At 45.1% G+C, this 18322-nt stretch overlaps 1 protein-coding gene across 4 annotated transcripts in view; it reads right to left on the bottom strand.

Annotated features, from left to right (window-relative positions):
- The window catches only part of kremen1 (kringle containing transmembrane protein 1), a 94668-nt gene that overhangs the window by 38536 nt on the left and 37810 nt on the right, over positions 1–18322 (bottom strand). For all 4 annotated transcript variants that reach the window (XM_086169565.1, XM_086169564.1, XM_086169566.1 and 1 more), the window contains one exon: positions 6512–6603. In XM_086169565.1, the coding sequence (XP_086025691.1) occupies positions 6512–6603 (92 nt within the window). The remainder of the gene's footprint in view (positions 1–6511; positions 6604–18322) is intronic.

Raw genomic sequence — 18322 nt, 5'->3', positions numbered from 1 at the left:
GCTTGAATTGAGCTTCGTATCTTTCATATTCATATGGAAAGTGATTCCATATGTGGTCACTGTACCTCATAACTCATAGTTTAATGTAAAAATGCACTTTATTGCTAATTTGCACTCTATAATTTCTATTTTGTTAATTTCATGTCAAGAAAATGACAATAAACCTGACGTTGAGTCCGAGCACTGGGCTGGATTGGTAGCGTTCTTGGAGGCATGCTAACGTCTTCTTCTCCTTCGGGGCCAAAGCCAAACCTCCTCCATCCAACTCATTCTCTGAATCCTCTTCTCTCACACCAACTAACTTCACATCCTCTGAGACTGAATCCGTAAATCTTCTTTTAACTCTTTCTCTGGTCCTCCTGCGCTGATATCCTTCTACTAATATATTCCCTGCACGGGACCATGCTAGCATGCTAACATGCTAACAACTTTCAAATGTGAGTATGGACTGGAATGTGGACGTGCTTTGGGTTTTATAAAACAACAAATGAAGACAAATAGCAGGTTTTCTCTTAATAATACAGAATATAGAGAAAGACGTCTGGCTTTTCTTGCTAACTCGTTTACATGGACGACATTCTTGAAAGTTCTTCGCAGCGCAGAAAGAAATCCCACTGTGACCCGGATATTGTGGCGCACAGTGCATTCCAAGGACCTGGTCTGGATCTTTGCATCTTCTTACGGATTTGCCTCGGAGTCGTAAATGCGCCGAATCGTCTGAAAAAAAGGCGCTAAACTGATGTCAATGCAAACGGTCGGGACTTTCTGGGAATCTTCCATCGAGCGTACTCGTCCGGACCCGATGAACCCGCCGTGCGCTGGCGCGTTCTTCACACCTCATTAGAAGGCCTCCCCGTCCGACGCGTCGAAGCGCTACGTGCACGGATAAGCCCCGCCCCCAGCTAAAAAAAAAAAAAAAAAAAAAAAGGTAGCCTTGATTTACGCATCAGCCCCAGCGGAGGGGGAGAAGGGATGATTTAGAAGTCCTCGGGTGGCCTTCACCCAGGAACCGGATTTCAATAAATAACAATAATCGACAGGGCGCCGCTCCGCTGAGGCTTTATGGCTCGGAGACGAGACGGACCTCCGGGTAACGGGAACCCTGCGCCTCCACGACCGGCCTTTTTTTTTAAACCTGAGATAATTCCGCCGTGAAGGGATTACAGATCGACGGATGTCGTGACCGACGCCGCCGGAGATGACGGGGCGCCCAGATGGAGAGCAGACGCAGCGCTGGCAGCCTCCAGGTGCCTCCGCCGGCGAGCCGTCTCCAAAAACCAACCAGCAAATGTAAGCAAAACGGCGGAGGAGCGGGAAGCGCAGACTAAACAAATCCCGTTTTCTCCTGCACACCTCGCTCTTCCTCTGCAGATGGAAGCCCTGACGCCGCTCCTTCTTCGCGCGACGGCGCCCAGCCTGTTTACACCCGACACAGCCGAGCGTCTCGGACCGTTAAAAACACACCCCGCCTCTTCCGGTGTCTTCTAGACACGTTCGACGATATCTTATATGAGCGTTCGACACCAACACGAACAAAATCATGGAAAACCCCGAGCGAGGCGTTCGTGTCGTGGACGCGTCCGTGAGGAGATGGAGAAGTCGTCGGTGAAAAGGCAGGAGACGTTTATGGGGATTCGGCGGGAACGTCATCGTCAAAGCCTCTCGACTTCTTCTGCTTCTTCTTCCCCTTTGGGCTTTTCACCACAGCAAATCAACCTTCTCCATCGAACCCTATTCTCCGCATCCTCCTCTCTCACTACATCTCCTCTGGTCTTCCTCCAGACCTCCAATTCCAGCATCAACATATTCGCCATCCCTCCTCTGGCTGATATTTTTCCATCTCTTCGTACCCCCGACACTTTTCTCCACCCGACTAATCCGTTTCTCAACCTCTTTTCCACGCTCTCCGTTGCTCCTGACTGTTGACCCCAAGTGCTTGAAATCCTCCAACGATTCGAAGCCCCTCAACTGATGGTTTTTAAAAAGAAGAGCGGCGTTCACTCTGTCGCTAAATGAAATTTAGCCATTAGCCGTAAAGTGTGGCGAAGTGTGCGGCGACACATCGTAGCGTTAAGTGTGTAGTCGGTCAGGAAAGGTTAAGGGTCGAGCAGAAAAAGTCCTCCATCGCTGCCGGCATCTTCGTCCCATCTTTACGGTTGATTTACTTAATAAAAGCGACGATTTCTTTCGAGTCATTCATTCCGATGTATTTAAAGAATTGTGTGATGTTCATATTGTTGTTACTCAGCCAGCGTTTGTGGGTCCCGTTGCATTTTGTGGCTTTTGATGCCTCACAATCAAACACTTTTATATTAAAATGCTGAACAGACGTTTATTTTATCCTAATTACAAGCAGTATAAACAATATAATAATAATAATAATGATAATAATAATAATAATAATAATAATATGATATAAACAAAAGCGTCTTTGAGTACCTTGAAAAGCGCTATACAAATCGTATGTATTATTATTATTATTATTATTATTATTAATATATATGATTAATATTTGGCCTTTACCTGTGTTAGGTCACATTTATAACTTATTATTTAAATATGTATTCTGATATATGTTCTTCAGAAAATGAGCTAAAGTCAGTGAGTCTCAGTTTGAAAAATTAAATAATTTCATCTTTTTATTTTTAATAAAAAGTGAAAACGCGTCCAACAGACCCGAACACCACACAAGGGTTGAATACATCATTTGTTCACATTCTTCTTATTTGAATGGATTACTAGCATTTCAATTCATTCTGATGAGTAAATTAAATTTGACACACGAGCAAATCGAGTTACGAGGTCGATCGCGGGTCGAATTAAACTCCTTCGTCTCGGTTCCAACGCGGAACTCACAGTTCTAGCGTTGGGCGCGAACCCCAAGAGGTGCCTGCACCCGGAGCCGCCATCACGGGGCCACATCTCAACGCCACTTATTTTCCCGAGGCGAAATGAAAAGGCTGGTCATTTTTCACCCGTTTTAACGTAATGTCAATTAAAGTATACCCTTGTTTTTCGCGGGGGTTAAGTTCCAAAAAGAACCCGTGACAGGCAAAATCCGTGAAGTAGAAACCTTTATTTTTTTTTTACAATTATTATACAATTGAATACTCTATTATACATCGCTGCTGTCGTCCTTATGTTTTTTTCTTCTTTCTTTATGGAACAAACGGAAGATTCATTAATTCCGTGATGCCGACCTACAGCCGCATAGCTTTTACCTTCCCTTAGCATGTCCAGAAGTTTAACTTTATCTGCGATAGATAGCATCTTCCGCTGCCGCAGGTGCTTTTGTCGGTCCAGAGCGTTTTGTCAACATTATGGGTTTTAGAGAAACTCGAAATTGCAAGAGAATTTGCACGTACTAGTGTAAATTTGTCAAGCTGTTTTACGTACGTGTGCATATTAAACTGCAACGTTATTGACGCACAGGTAGAGAAGAAGCGGAGTGACTTTTTAGCCAATCAGAATGCAGAACACAATGCACGATGCAAATCCGTGAAGTGGCGAAACCGTGAAAAGTAAACCGCGTTATAGCAAAGGATCACTGTGAATAGAAAATGATTTCAAGAGGCATCCGCCGCCGCCGCCGCCGCCGTTCCCCTTGGCATCCGACGTTGCCAAGGGAGCTCCTTGGAATCCCCGAGGGGGAGAAACCGCCTGGGCTCAACACGCCGTTGGACGCCCGGCCTCGCCTCCTCGGTCGCAGCCGAAGGGCGAGTTACGATGCGCAAACAAAAACAAGACCGAACGGGCACCCGGCAAACCCACCCGCAACAAAGAGCGGCCTGATTTTTAACGGCGGGACGTGCAGGTTGGGGGTTCGCGGGCCGGACGCGCTCAGCCAAATGGACGCTTGTTGGAAATAGGTCAGTCAAAACTGCCACACATACGAAATCAGTCACACGTGCAAAGTAAAAAAAAAAAAAAAGGGAAAAGCGGCGGGTATAAACACACGGATAGACGCCAGCGATGCAGCTGACGGGTGCTATTAGACGCTTTGGTGGGTCTCAGTTATTCCGAGCCTTTCGAGCGGCCGGCTTTAGCCACTCGGACGGGATAATGCCGGGATCGCCGGAGGGGGGAGACGACCGCCATGAGCTTCACCGAATGACTGCGTCTCTATATGTGGCCCTGTGATTGGCCCCCGTTAACCCCGCTTCTCGTCCAATCGCGGTCGGCGGTGCAGATAATGAATCAACAGATGATTATTTCTGATATAATTTTTTACAATACTAACAAACACAAATGTTTGATGGATTAATCTGTGCAATGTTCATTCATTCATGTGCCGTCCTACTCCTATCTCCGCTGTCATTGGGTGGAGGCGGGGTTCACCCTGGACCAATCACAAGAACTCACATATAGAGACATCGGAAGATCTGAGAGTTCGGATTTTATTAAAAAGAAAAAAAAAAAAAACGTCTGCCTAATATCCTGATAGTCTGACATCTGACCTTTTCGGACAACTGGGTCACAAGGGCTGCGAAACTCAAGCAAGCTAGCGAGTTACCTGGTTATCTTCCAGTTTGTTTCTTTTAAACTCAAGAAATGGTATTAAAACGAGTGGGGGACCAAGTAAGAAGCCAAAAACTTCCAAAGGGAGTGGGGGGAGGACTTTTTTTTTTTTTTCCTATGCCATTTTCGAAGGGTTTTTCCTCATCTGCCAGTCTACCATCGCTTTTCCGAAGAAGGGAAAATGTGGAGCGGCGTTTCTGGACCGCTCACAAAAACGACGACACACACTTCCCCCCGAAAAGTGAGTCAGCCTTTTCCCACATGAAGATCATGAAGTCCAAATACTGTCAGATCATGGTTCGGAAGATTGCTAGCAGTGGCTAACCGTAGCTAGCAGTAGCTAGCTGTAGCTACTGTCTGGACCAAACACTTCAAGTCGTTAGAGAAACGTCGTGACAGAAAATGTAGAGTTGTATTCATGCGGTTATGCAAGGTACACCAAGATATATTGTACATATAAAGATTTCTCAGTATATTTATAAATACCATAATTTCCGAACTATTGAGCGCACCTGAATATAAACCGCGCCCGCTAAAAATAAATAGATGAACATATGTCTACATGTATAGACCGCAGGTGTCCACATCGTAACATGAGATATTTGCAAAGAAACATTTTTATTACTTAAATCCAGACCGGTAACGTCCACAAATAAGTGCTTTTTCCGAATAGGATCCCCATTAAGTCAGACAAGGAAAAGTCCATCCGTCGATTCATTTCCCATCCTTGCTTCGCTCAACTCCAGCCGACCGCTAGCTCGGTCTTCTTTCCGCGCGCTAAAACCGTTTAAGTCGTCCTTTCGGTGTCTGAATTGAACGGCGGCGGATTTGACGATAATTTCATGGGTCCCATGTGACCAGGCTAAATGTTTTAGCCCCTAAAAGCGGCTTATAGTCCGGAAATTACGATGAATATACGTCAAACCCAAATGTTGCTCGCCGGTTTGAACAACCTGCAGAGACGAGCTCGTTCTCTGACAGCGACATACCTGACCGACATATTCCAGTAAATCAACCGCGCAATTAGAGTAACCGGCCGAGTGGCAATTATGTCTCATTGACGCTCGATCCTAAACGAAAGAATATAAATCGTCACACGATGTCGCGCCGGCGACTGGTGGGGATTCATTATTCCCTTCACGAACCCGGGCGGAGCAGTTCGTGTCTTTATTAAGAGGTAATAATTAATCTGTAAATGTCACTCGGAGAGCTAATAAGCCTGGAGTAATTACAATTCCTTTCACACATTTATAGTTCTTGAACATGGCGTCAGGTATTTTTACGCCGCCCGCATCCTTCCCGACCGGAACGACAGCGTGCGGCGCGGCCAAGGGAAGCCATCACGGTTTATTACGCTGTTATTACTGCGTGTTAACAGTAAATCAGCGCTACAGGACGAGCAGTTTAGCGTGATTACAGAGCGCCGCTGGAAGACAGCGAGGCGACTGGTCTCAGGGTTGTTATGACAACCGGGCGGGTCATACCGAGTGTTCAACGGAAGCCATCAGAAGATACCAAGGTCTTTGTAAAGCCAGCAGGAAAAGTCCAAGGGCTCATCCACACACACACACACACACACACACACACGCCGGGCTCCTGTTCGACCAGACACACACACACATTTGTTCACAAAACAAGACCGCTGGCGCAGCGAAGCCTGTCAAAACAAGCCGGGGAGCTGGAAGCGACACTTGTGCATGCACGCGCACACACACACACACACACACACACACACACACACACAATGATTGACAGCGGGTATTAAAAGAAGGGCAGGTCCCGGCAGGGCGGGTTAAAGGGTGACGGGAGGCAATTAGAAGCATTTTTTCTACAGTAATAACTACGTACAAACTGTAAAGCTTATAAAAGTTATTCATAGTTGAGGTTAGAAGGGTGTGTGTGTGTGTGTGTGTGTGTATGTGTGTGTGTGTTTGGGGGCAAATAGCGCCAGGGGACAGTGGGGCAAAAGAGAGGAACGGCGGCCATGTCTTACTCTGGCACGTCGGGATGTCGCAATAGCGCCAGTAGATCCCGTCTTCGTGGTCGGCGATGTAGCACCACGGCTGCACGTCCCCGTCTGGATTCCTGCAAACAGAGGCTAAAGAATTAGCACACACACACACACACGCACACACGCACACACACATGCACACACGCATAGACGGCATCCCATCCCGCCGCCCCCCAGCGCCTTAACATTTTCTATTTGAAAATAAAACAAGAAAATGACATGAAAAAAAAAAAACTCTGTCTTGCATTTTTATTTAAAAATGTATTAATTACTTTGGTTGATAAACAGACAACATGTAAATAAATGGAAAAATAAAGTGAGATCAGAGCGATCGTGCAAACACGGAGAGTCCACACCAGACACGGGCATTTTACGGCCACATCCGTCCCATTTTTGCTTTTTTATCCAGCCCCCTAAAACTATTTTCTTTGAATATTTTCAATCAATATAGAATTTAGAAACCCCTTATTTTTTTTCCTTTTGTTTAATTTTGTATGGATGATTACATACAAAATAATGTCTGTATATTAACGTGATCATTCATGATTTTAAATTGAAATAAAATGTAAAATCGTAATGTAAATGTAGAACAAAACCACAATATTCAAAATGGAATTTTCATTTTGTTAGTTGGCTCGCGTGTAAAAATTAAATAAGAAATGCGGCCTAAGACATTGCTTCTCAAATAGCGTGGAATTTATTGCTCAAAAAAATAAAGGGAACACTTGAACAACAAAATGTAACTCCAAGTCCATCACACTTCTGTGAAATCTGTCCACACTGATTAATTTTAACTTGTTTTAAGGACATTAATTCAACATTAGTATGTTTTTCCACTTTCATTTGGCCCTCAAGGTTCACACATTTGATTTCCATTGATCATTTTTGTGTGATTTTGTTGTCAGCACATTCTACAATGTAAATAACAAAGTATTTAATAAGATATTTCATTCATTCAGATCTAGGATGGGTTATTTTAGAGTTCGCATTTATATTTTCTGAGCAGTTTATCTAACAGGGATGATAAGAAAGGCGGAGATAATGAGACAAACGAAAGCGTAGGTAGCGCTTAGCTTAGCATCACTGTGGAAAAACCGACGTGTTTACCGTGTCTAAAAATGTTGTCGGCGAACGACAAACGCCAAATAAATGAAGGCGTCACCTAAAGACATGACACCCCCATTACCCTGATAAAACGCTTGAGATTTTTCAGCGAAAACGTGACGAATATTGCAGGTAAACCAGCGAGCGCTGCTATGCTAATAAAGATATTCTGACTTATTGGCAGACTTATTGCCTTAACATTGTTCAACCAAATTCAGGAGCTAAAAGAATCCAAATGTCCACCAATTTGGAATCCCAGAAGCCACGTGCACGAGGCTGGACCTCGGATCCGCATCGCCGGTTTTCGCGTAGCGGCTTCAAGATGGTGGAAACCAAGCAGGAACGGAGTCATGGTGAATGAACTTCTGCACATTTATTTATGTTTTTTTTTTTTTTTTTACATCTGCTTCAATCGTTGTCTGTCTTTGCCGGAAAAGCGCAGCCCACGTGTGTGTGTGTGTGTGTGTGTGTGTGTGTAGTGTGCATCACTAATCCAGCTTCAGCAGATGTGTGGGACCATTTTAACATAAAAAAACATGCATATCCAACAAGTCTCAAGAACATATTTATATATATATATGTTTTTTTTTTTAAACAAACTCCCCCATTCACTCTTTTTTTAATCTTGTTATTCTCAGCCCACTGGCATCTATCCTGCCTATTTTTAGTTTATTTATTTTACTCTTGTCATTATTGTTATCACTCTTTATGTTGTTATTTAGTTCTGGTTGTCTATTTTCACCCTTACAGTCTTTTTTTTTCCATTCAGTTCCAGTCGAATCCCTGATGCTGTTGTTGTTGTTGTTGTGGATGTCTTTTGCTATTTTCTAATTGTCTCTCTATTTATATTCAAAATAACTGACACAAAAAAAATCTTATCTTAAAAAAAAAAAAAAAAAAAGGATATTATTTACTATTTAATTAAAAAAAATGATAAATAATATTCTTTTTTTTATTAAAAAAATAATAAAATATTTAATATTTGGAAAAATGTTAACGCAGCTACACTCGCTCTGCCGGCCTGACCCTGGGTGTCCTGGGCGGCGGAGAAGGGCTTTGTTTCGGGACAGACGGGAAAGAAAAGGCTGGACGGACGGGGCCCAGCTTTTGTCTGAACCTGGAAGCCGAAGAAGCCCTCGCTGCTTTTTGCTTTTAATTTCATTCACGCGGGGAGGAAGAGGAGGAAGATAGAAAGTTCTCTAACTAAAGCTCATCAAGTTGGCTTTCTTAATCCCGGCGTCAGAGGAACTGAATCGCTGTTTCAGCACTCCGGCTCAGGCCTTATTTCAAGATCGCCGTGGAAACAAACCCCCCTATTCGACTCCGGTGTGTGTGTGTGTGTGTGTGTGTGTGTGTGTGTGTGTGTGTGGGGCGGGGGGCTTCTAAGGTGACACCGTTCTCTTTTTTTTCCAGGCCAGACTGTAATTGCCGGAGACCTTTTCTACGCCGCCGCTGACACGCCTCATTGTGGCGTCCTGAAAGAGCCCGGCGGCGCCGACACTCTCCCGTTTCACCTTTTGTGAGCGGCGCGGCGAAGGGCGTTTCCCCCCCACCGCCTTTTCTTCTCCCGTCAAAAAAAACAGAACCCGGCGCTTCCTCCCCGTCTTTTCACGCTCGGAGCGAAGCGGCGCCGACAAAGACGACGCTTTTGCCGGGTTCGAACCCCCGGAGCTCACGCGGCGCCCCGTCCGGGCCCGGCTGTCATCTGATATTTATCCCGCCGTCAAAACAGATCTTCCGTGAAAAGGGGGGGGGAAAAGTCTCGCTCGCCGCCGCCGCCGCGTCGCCGGATCCCTTCGCGGCTCCACCCAAACTGCAGGCGAACACCTGCCGGAACAGCCGAGCCCCAGATCAAAAACGGGGGCGGATCGTTTTCCCCTCCGATCGGCGTCCAACCCGCGCCGTCGCTCCCACGGCCGTCGCCGCTTTCTCACCGCTCTTTCGAGGGCCGCCGTAAATCCTCGCCGGGAAAGAAATTCATCATCGATCGGCGGGACTGATATTTCCCGCATCAACCAATTAAGAAGATCGATGGATGAAAATGAAAAAAAAAAAAAAAAATGAAAATCCGTCTTTTCCCCCCCCCGGGAGTCGAGGACGGCGTCCGCGATTCATCGATCGAGGGTGATTATCTTAAAAGCAAGGCTCCAATTATTAGATCGAATAAAACATAAAACACGTGGAGTACCAGCACTGACAGCGTAGTACTTGAAGTATTTGATGTACTGCAGTACCGAAAAGATGGCGGTTCTGCTGATCTGTTTGTTTGTTAGCAGGACAGGAAGGGACGCACGGCGTTTCTCGCCTTGGCCCGGTTCCCTCTGTGTTTCCTCTCCCTCGGTGCTGGTTTCATCATCTGTCACACACACACACACACACACACACACACACACACACATGCACACACTGCTAACCCCGCAGGCCTCTGCCACAAAGCTGAGGCTAGCATACTGGACGCTACAGACAGGGAAACACAATCAAAACTGTGCTTGCAGGAGTGTGTGTGTGTGTGTGTGTGTGTGTGTGTGTGTTTGTGTGTGTGTGTGTGTATGTGTGTGTTTTTGAGGTAAGCGGAATCACAAATTGGTGGCGGTGCCGATAAGACCCGACCTCCATGAACCCAAATCCATTGGTTCAGAGCGGCGGTGTGGAGGAACGCCTCAGTCCTCCCTGTCACTCAAATGACTATCTGCCTGTGAGTGTGTGTGTGTGTGTGTGTGTGTGTGTGTGTGTGTGTATGTGTGTGTGTCAGAGCCTGATGGAAACTTTCCCAGAGAAAGGTCTGGACGATGGATTGATGGATGGATGGTTGGATAGATAGATAGATAGATAGATAGATAGATAGATAGATAGATAGATAGATAGATAGATAGATAGATATATAGATAGATAGATGAGTAGATAAATGGATGGATGGACTTTATATTTCCTCCTAACATTTCTCTCTCTCTCACACACACACACACACACACACACACACACACACACACACACACACACACACACACACACACACGTGAACACACATGCGTCCACCACTCTCCCCCTAGAGATCCCTTCTGAGCAGGAAGAGGAGGAAGACAACAAATTTACATCGCTTGCGTTTTTTGGACGACGGGTATGTTTTGCGACATCGGGAATTTACACACACACACACACACACACACACACACACACTAGGTTTCATCTGCAAACACATTGTAGAAAACGTGAAATTAAGGTTCGGTTGAAAAGGGGGTGGCGTTTGACGGGAACGCCTTGGCGAGCGTCCGGTCTGCATCCGAGGTCAACGGCGGACGAGACCCCGGCAATTGACTGTCTGGCGGAGGAGGCTCTAATTAACTGGGAGAAGTTTAGCATGCGAAGCGCTGCTCGACGCATGAATGGACGTATTGTGGGCGGGGGGCCGGCGGGGGGCCGGCGGGGGGCCGGCGGGGGGCCGGCGGGGGGCCGGCCGGGGCCCGGCCCATCGCTTCGGCTCGCTGTCCATTGTGATTCTGTCACGGGCGGTTTGAGCCCAATGCGCGGTGATGAGGAGCCTCGAAAACCGGTGCGCTCGCTAGCCGAAGACCACGACCGGCCCCTTTTCAGAGGCGCCCATTTAGAATGGGAATAATTGAATAATAATAATAATACTTAATTATTAGATGGAAAAAAAACATACATGTTCGTAGTCCGGTGCATTCTCGTATTGGACACACACACACACACACACACTGACAGGCCCCTATTACAACCACTCCGCTCTGCATTGTTTGGATACTGTTGTCATGGCAACTATGTGTTGTTGGGCAGACCAGTGATTGACAGGTGACCGCCCTCCAACGAATGGGTGAATGAGTGAAAGAAGCTTTTTTGTTTTTTTTTTCTTAGTGATCTTCTCAGTGTCTTTAGATGAATTTAAATCGGGTTGTTTTACTAATAAACTCAGCTCTAAAAACCAATCCTGAGCCGCTTCCTGTCAATCACAATAAAATAAAATAAAATACATTCCTACAAATACATTACTACACAAAAGAAAATAAAACACATTAAAATGAATAAAAATAAAATGAAAATAAATAAAAAATTAAAAAAAAATTGAAAATAAACTACGATATAAACGAGAAAAATGCTATGAGTGTAATCTAAATAAATTACATTTAAATAAAGTAAAATATAATACCATACAAAATGAATAAAACACAAAAATATAGATTTAAATTAATTAAATAAAATAGAAAATAGATTATTATACAAAACCAAAAAAAATGCTTTTGAAGTAGTTAAAATAAAAATGCATTCGGATATATCAAAATAGAATAAAATACAAAATGAGTTACTGCACAAAAAATAATACAGATTTAAATCAATTTCATAAAATAAAAGAAAATTTAAAAAAAAAATGAAATAAATTAAAATAAATGGCGGGCTGCCATCGCAACGCAGCTGTCCGAACAGCGGACATCTTGGCCGCAGTCGGACGCACCAGACGTGCACGCAGATTCAATTACAATCAAGCGGGGGAGCTGGTGGGCGCGCGAGTGCTTACACTGGCATTTCCATTATCTCATCTGTGTATAAGGAAAAGCAGAGGCCGCAGTGGACATTCATAAATTCTACAGTACACACTCCTGCATATAAATAGCCAGGAAATGACTCCAAGCTTCACACCCTCATAACGGAGCTCGGTGTGTGTGTGTGTGTGTGTGTGTGTATATCATGGCTTTATCTGATTTCCTGCTGCTGTCCAAAAATGTCCAAAAAAAGCAGCGGGGAAATGTCGATGATGTTGGAATTAAAAAGACAGAATCGAGGTCCGAGTGGAGGAGGGACGGTGGAGGGCGAGGAAGCGACCGGCCGAAGTGGGAAACGAACCTCACACACCAGAGCTCTTGTCCTTTCCCTCAAGCTTTGTGTCCTTTTTTTTTTTTTTTTCAATGTGACATTTTCCCTTTTCCCAGTTCCTCCGTTTTCAGCGGGCGATTTTACAGCCGGCCATAAAGATGAAATGTGGTCGCTCTCTGGGTTTCATCGCTCGGCGCAGCGACGCCCCCCCCCACCTCCTCCGCCGCCGCCGCTGCCGCCCCACGACTAAACAACAAAAAACGGGTGGGTTTGGGGGTTTGGAAAGTTCATCAACTTTTTGGGTTTGAAGGAATAATACTGCGTTCAAAGTCGGCGGTGAAACTTGCACTCGATATTAACCACAGACTTTGTACCGAATTCTCTGATTCTCTCGGGTTGATTTTTTTGGAGTTTCATGTAAATCTGGGTTGATTTTCTGGCTTTTCCTTAAAATACTTTGCTGTCTGAAGCTGATTTTCATTAAATCGTTGAATATTTTTGGCTAAATTTGAGGTTTATGAGAGAATTTCTATCTGGTTTTCAGAAAATCTGGAGGTTACTTCCATTTTTCCCTTCGCTTTCAGGTTGATTGGTAGATTCTTTCGGAGGATTTGTAGAGGCAACAACCGAGTTCATAAAACTTGGTATTTGGTGTTTGGGATTTCAATGAACGTGTGGGTGATCCACCTGCTCCGGGGCCACTGTTCTGGATTCCACGAGCTCTGGCCTCTCTTGGCTCTGGGCTCCACTGTGCCTGGGGTCCAGTCGCTCTGAGGTCCAGTCGCTCTGGGGTCCAGGAGCTGGACTAGACTGCTCTGAACTCCAGAGGTTCTTGAGTCTATTGCTCTGGGATCCAGTGCTTCTCGGCTCCAATGGCCCCAGGGTCCAATGCTTTGGGGCTCCAATAGCTCTGGGCTCCTGTGCTCTGGGGTCCAATGACTCTGAGCTCCAGAGTTTCTGGGCTACATCCAGTTGCTCTGTGCTCAAGTAATCCTGGGATCAAGTATCTCTGGACTAAACAGCTCCGGGTTTGAGAAGCTCTGGACTCCTCTGCTCTGGGCTGCAATGGTCCTTGACACCATTGTTCTGGGCTCCACTGTCCCTGGGGTCTAGTGCACTGGACTCCAGTGCTTCTGGTCTCAAGTAGCTCTGGACTCCAATTGCTCTGGTTTCCATCCAGTCGCTCTGGACTTCACTGCTCTTGCGTCTTATAAAGCTGGTCTCCAGTGCTTCTGGTCCCCAGTGGTCCTGGCATCCGGTATCACTGTAACAAGACAGTGCTGGTTTGGAGTAGCTCTGGACTCCACTGCTCTGGCTTCTTTTAACGCTGGTCTCCACTGCTTCTGGGCTCCAGTGGTCCTGGGATCAAGTATTTCTGGACTAGACAGCTCTGGGCTTGAGAAGCTCTGGACTCCACTACTCTGGGCTGCAGTGGTCCTTGACGCCATTGTTCTGGGCTCCACTGTCCCTGGGGTCTAGTGCACTGGACTCCAGTGCTTCTGGTCTCAAGTAGCTCTGGACTCCAATTGCTCTGGTTTCAATCCAGTAGCTCTGGACTCCACTGCTCTTGGCATCTTGTCTCCAGTGCTTCTGGGTCCCAGGGGTCCAGTATCTCTGTACAAGACAGTGCTGGTTTGGAGTAGCTCTGGACTCCACTGCTCTTGCGTCTCATAAGGCTGGTCTCCAGTGCCTCTGGGCCCCAGTAGTCCAGGGGCCCAGTATCTCTGGACTAGACAGTGCTGATTTGGAGTAGCTCTGGACTCCATTGCACTGGGCTGCAGTGGTACTTGACTTGTACTGGACTCCGGTGGCCCTGGGGTCCAGTGCTTCTGGGCTCTAGACTACTACTCTCCAATAGTTCTGAGGTCCAGTAGTTCTGAGGTCCAGTAGCTCTGGGTTCCAGTAGTTCTGAGGTCCAGTAGCTCTGGCCTCCACTGACTCTGGAGCTGCAATGACTCGAGGCCGAGCTGGAAAGTACTTTAACACCCCCCTCCCTCCTTTGTTTTCATTTTGCTTTCACCCTTATTTGTCAAAGAATTACCCTCTCAGAGTGAATTACCACCACATAAACGCCGTAAAACCAAGAATAATAAAAAAGTGAGAGTTAAGAAAAGGATTACACTGTGTAAATAAAAAAAGTTTTGCAAAAAAAATAAAAGAAAAAAATTGAGCAACGATGCCCGAGGCGGCGCCGCACTTAACAGGGAGGAAAAAAAAATCCATCAAGTCAACGGACGTCACCAGATCAAACTATTCATTTCTTTTCCTTTTGCGAGCATGTACTTGTTCACACGGATCACACACACACACACACACACACACACGCACACAATGTGAGCACAAATACTTGACCCTGTGCAGGCATGCCATAAATGCCGTCCCTCATCTTTTCACAAAGAAGTGGCCACTTTGGTCCCGGCGGCCCGACTGGTGACTTCCCAAGAGGCCGGGGAGACTCGCATCCACGGCTGGACGAACCAGAGTGAGTGTGTGTGTGTGTTGCGTGTGTGTGTGTGTGTGTCCTGCGTGCAAATCCCCAACATAAATCTTCTGATTCGGGTAAAAAAAACAGATCCATCCAGCGCCACTTCAAAGCATTGCTGCGTTAAAGACTTTACAACCATGACTTAGAGAAATGTTCGGAGGCTTGCGAGCTGAGTAGGTGGGTGGTTTGAGGAGGCAGGGCTTGTGTAGTGTGTGTGTGTGTGTGTGTGTGTGTGTGTGTTTGTGTGTGTGGGGGTTTACTATGACTCTGCACGTTGAGTCCAGTCCACTGTTGTTATGGCCACCATTTGAAAGTAGCTGCTTTGGATCTATACAGCAACTCATGAACAAACCCCCCAACACACACACACACACACACACACACACACACACGATTGCAGTCACAAGGCTTTCATGATGTGTGTGTGTGTGTGTGTGTGTGTGTGTGTGTGTGTGTGTGTGTGTGTGTTTGTGCAGGGGTGGACAGCATCTGAGCATCCCCCCCCCCAAAAAAATGACATGTTTATGTGAAGCAATAACAGCTGGGATTAGGCTCCGCCCCCCTGCAACCCCGAGTGCAGGAAAAGTGATGCATATTATAAATGAATGAACAAATGAATTAATATTTTTATCAATCCCGGCAAATCCTCGTTCATTCGCCTCCAGGGATTTTACTTTGAAAACAATCTTGGTGAGATCGGTTAAGTTCACCTAAAGGGTGGGGAGCCATTCGACGCCTCTTAGCGCCACATTCTCACAGCATATTTACAAACGCAATGTTTATTATTTTAGCCCGTGCGAATGTATCCGGGCGAGGCGCAGCTAGCGCGCGGGCTCGCCGCGAACGCGAATCAAAGACAAGCAGTTTGCAGGAATGCGATTCAGACCTGCATAACAAAGCCTTAAACCGGCGCTAGATTTAACCTAATCCCCCCGCGTGTTTGTCCCTGATGTTTTATTCATACCGTACTTTAAAAGCGGCGAGGGGTTTGGTGGGTTTTTCAAACGCGGGCGGTTCGCCACGCACCAGCGGAGCAGCTACGAATATAATATATATAATAAATCTGGTTAAAAATGAATAAATAAACGAAAATGGCGGTCAGTTTGCGTTCGGAATCGACCTCCGACTCTTTCACCGCTCTCCTTTCTCGCTAACGACAATTCTATGATGGACGTCTGAGGGATTTGGCTAGCATGTTTATGCTAGCGCACGTGTGAGATAAGAGAAAGACCGAGATGTTTTGGACATGGACGGAGGCGGGATGGTGGAGGAGGTTAGAAGGTGGTCGGAGCTGCCGGCCAGGAGGTCTGGAGGAAGAATCCCCGACGGCCGCGAACCGATCTCCAATGTCGGACTCCGGGGAATTCAAGGCTAAATGTCAAATGTGGGCGTCACGGCTACGCAGCGGTTCGCGCTCCCGCCTCACAACCGGAAGATCCCGGGTTGGATTCCCACAGGAGGTCTTTCTGTGTGGAGTCTCCATGTTCTCACAGAGTCTGCGCGAGTTCCCTTTCGGGTTCCTCCCACAGTCCAAAACCTTGGAGGAGCGACACCGAAGATGTGTGAATGAGAGGGCGAATGTCGGCTGAATGTCTCCGGTGAACGGTTTGTTTGTCTCTATGAGGCTTCCCAACGAGAGGATGAATATTTGTGTGTCGCGATATGACGTGTGCACGAAAGGGTGACTGCCGACACGGTTGTACATCTCTAAATAATAGGGGGATGAAAGGGTGAATGTTGGTACGTCTTCGTGTGACTTCTTGTTGAAATCTTCTTGTCTCGGCAACTGGACTTGAATTTCTTCATTTTGAAGATGTTTCACCCCCTCATCCGAGAGTTAGACTGAACTGAAGAAGTGAAGAAATTCAAGTCCAGTTGCCACGACAAGAAGATTTCAACAAGAATTCACAGTGACTTGGATGACTGAGAACCTCCAGACATCTTTATATGGCACGTGAATGAAAGGGTGAATGCCAGCAGGGGTCTCAGACTCGGGGCCCGACTGGAATAATATTTTCTGCTTGAAATCAAATCTTTGTGTTAGGGCGGCCCGAGCGTTTTATACAGTGGGTTTTGGGAAAAAAAAAAAAAAAAAACGGCAAGGAATAAATGAAAAAGTAACTTTGCAATGGCTTTTTAGATTCGCAATTTAAACAAAATGATTTTTGGATGAAAAGACACCTAGTGACATTGTTAAAACAATCTTGTCTTTTTTTTATTTCTATAAAAAACACAAAAATGATAGCAAATAAAAAACCAAAACGGGTCAAATTAAAAAGATTGATTTAATAGCCAGAATAGCCTTTCAAAGATGAAACCTCTTCTTATACATGCTAACAATCCATTTTCTAATAAATTTTAGTGGCAAATTTTCCGACAGTGACAAGATTTTCTCTTTTAACTCAACACTATTTTCAGGGTGTCATTTCATCAATTCTTCTTTAATATTCATTTTTACGATTAATTCGTCACTTTTTTTTTTTTTTTTTTTTTTTTTTAGAGGAACAGTTCATTCCGTATAAAGATTTTTATTATTTACCTGTTTACCTTCTTTACACTAAAACAAAGGAAAAATTTGGACTTAGTGTTACTTTTAAGAATCAGAATAAGAATAAGAATAATTTTATTTATCCCGAAGGAAATTGTTGTGCCAGAGTTTCAAGCAAAAAAATATTAGTAGGAAATTGTATAAACAGAAAAAAAAAAAAAGAAAAAAAAGGGGGGGGGGAATTAGAAATACAAATAAAACTATGAAGTGTCAAAGTCAAGGTGAAGATTTGCAAAGATTTGCAAAGATTTGAAGATTCCCTGCAGTCCGGCCCCCTTGACCATATTTTAGGCCGTATGTGGACCCCAGACCAAAATGATGCTATAAAGGGTCCAAATGAGAGGGTGAATGTTGTATGACTTTATATGACGTAAATGAAAGGCTGAATGCCTGTCAGTCTCTATATAATGGACAAATGAAAGGATGAATGTTGGTACGTTTCTATGGAATGTGACTGAAAGAGTGAATGCTGGCCTATAAGTGAGAGGGTGAATGTTTGTATGTCTATATAATCTATACAATATATAAATGAGAGGGTGAATGTTTATGTCTCCTTATAATGTAAGAATGAGAGGGTGAATGTTTGTATATTTATATAATGTATCAATGAGAGGGTGAATGTTTACGTCTCTAATGTAAGAATGAGAGGGTGACTTGTATGTCTCTATATAATGTATAAATGAGAGGGTGAATGTTTATGTCTCCTTATAATGAATGAATGAGAGGGTGAATGTTTGTATGTTTATATAATGTATAAATGAGAGGGTGAATATTGTATGTCTTTATATGACATGTGAATGAAAGGCTGAATGCCTGTCAGTCTCTATAT

The sequence above is a fragment of the Fistularia commersonii genome, chromosome 22 (assembly GCF_037954325.1).
Source record: "Fistularia commersonii isolate RoL2024-O1a breed Wild chromosome 22, RoL_Fcom_v1.0, whole genome shotgun sequence".
NCBI classification, from domain to species: Eukaryota; Metazoa; Chordata; class Actinopteri; order Syngnathiformes; family Fistulariidae; genus Fistularia; species Fistularia commersonii.
This window is presented reverse-complemented; position numbering and strand designations above follow the sequence as displayed.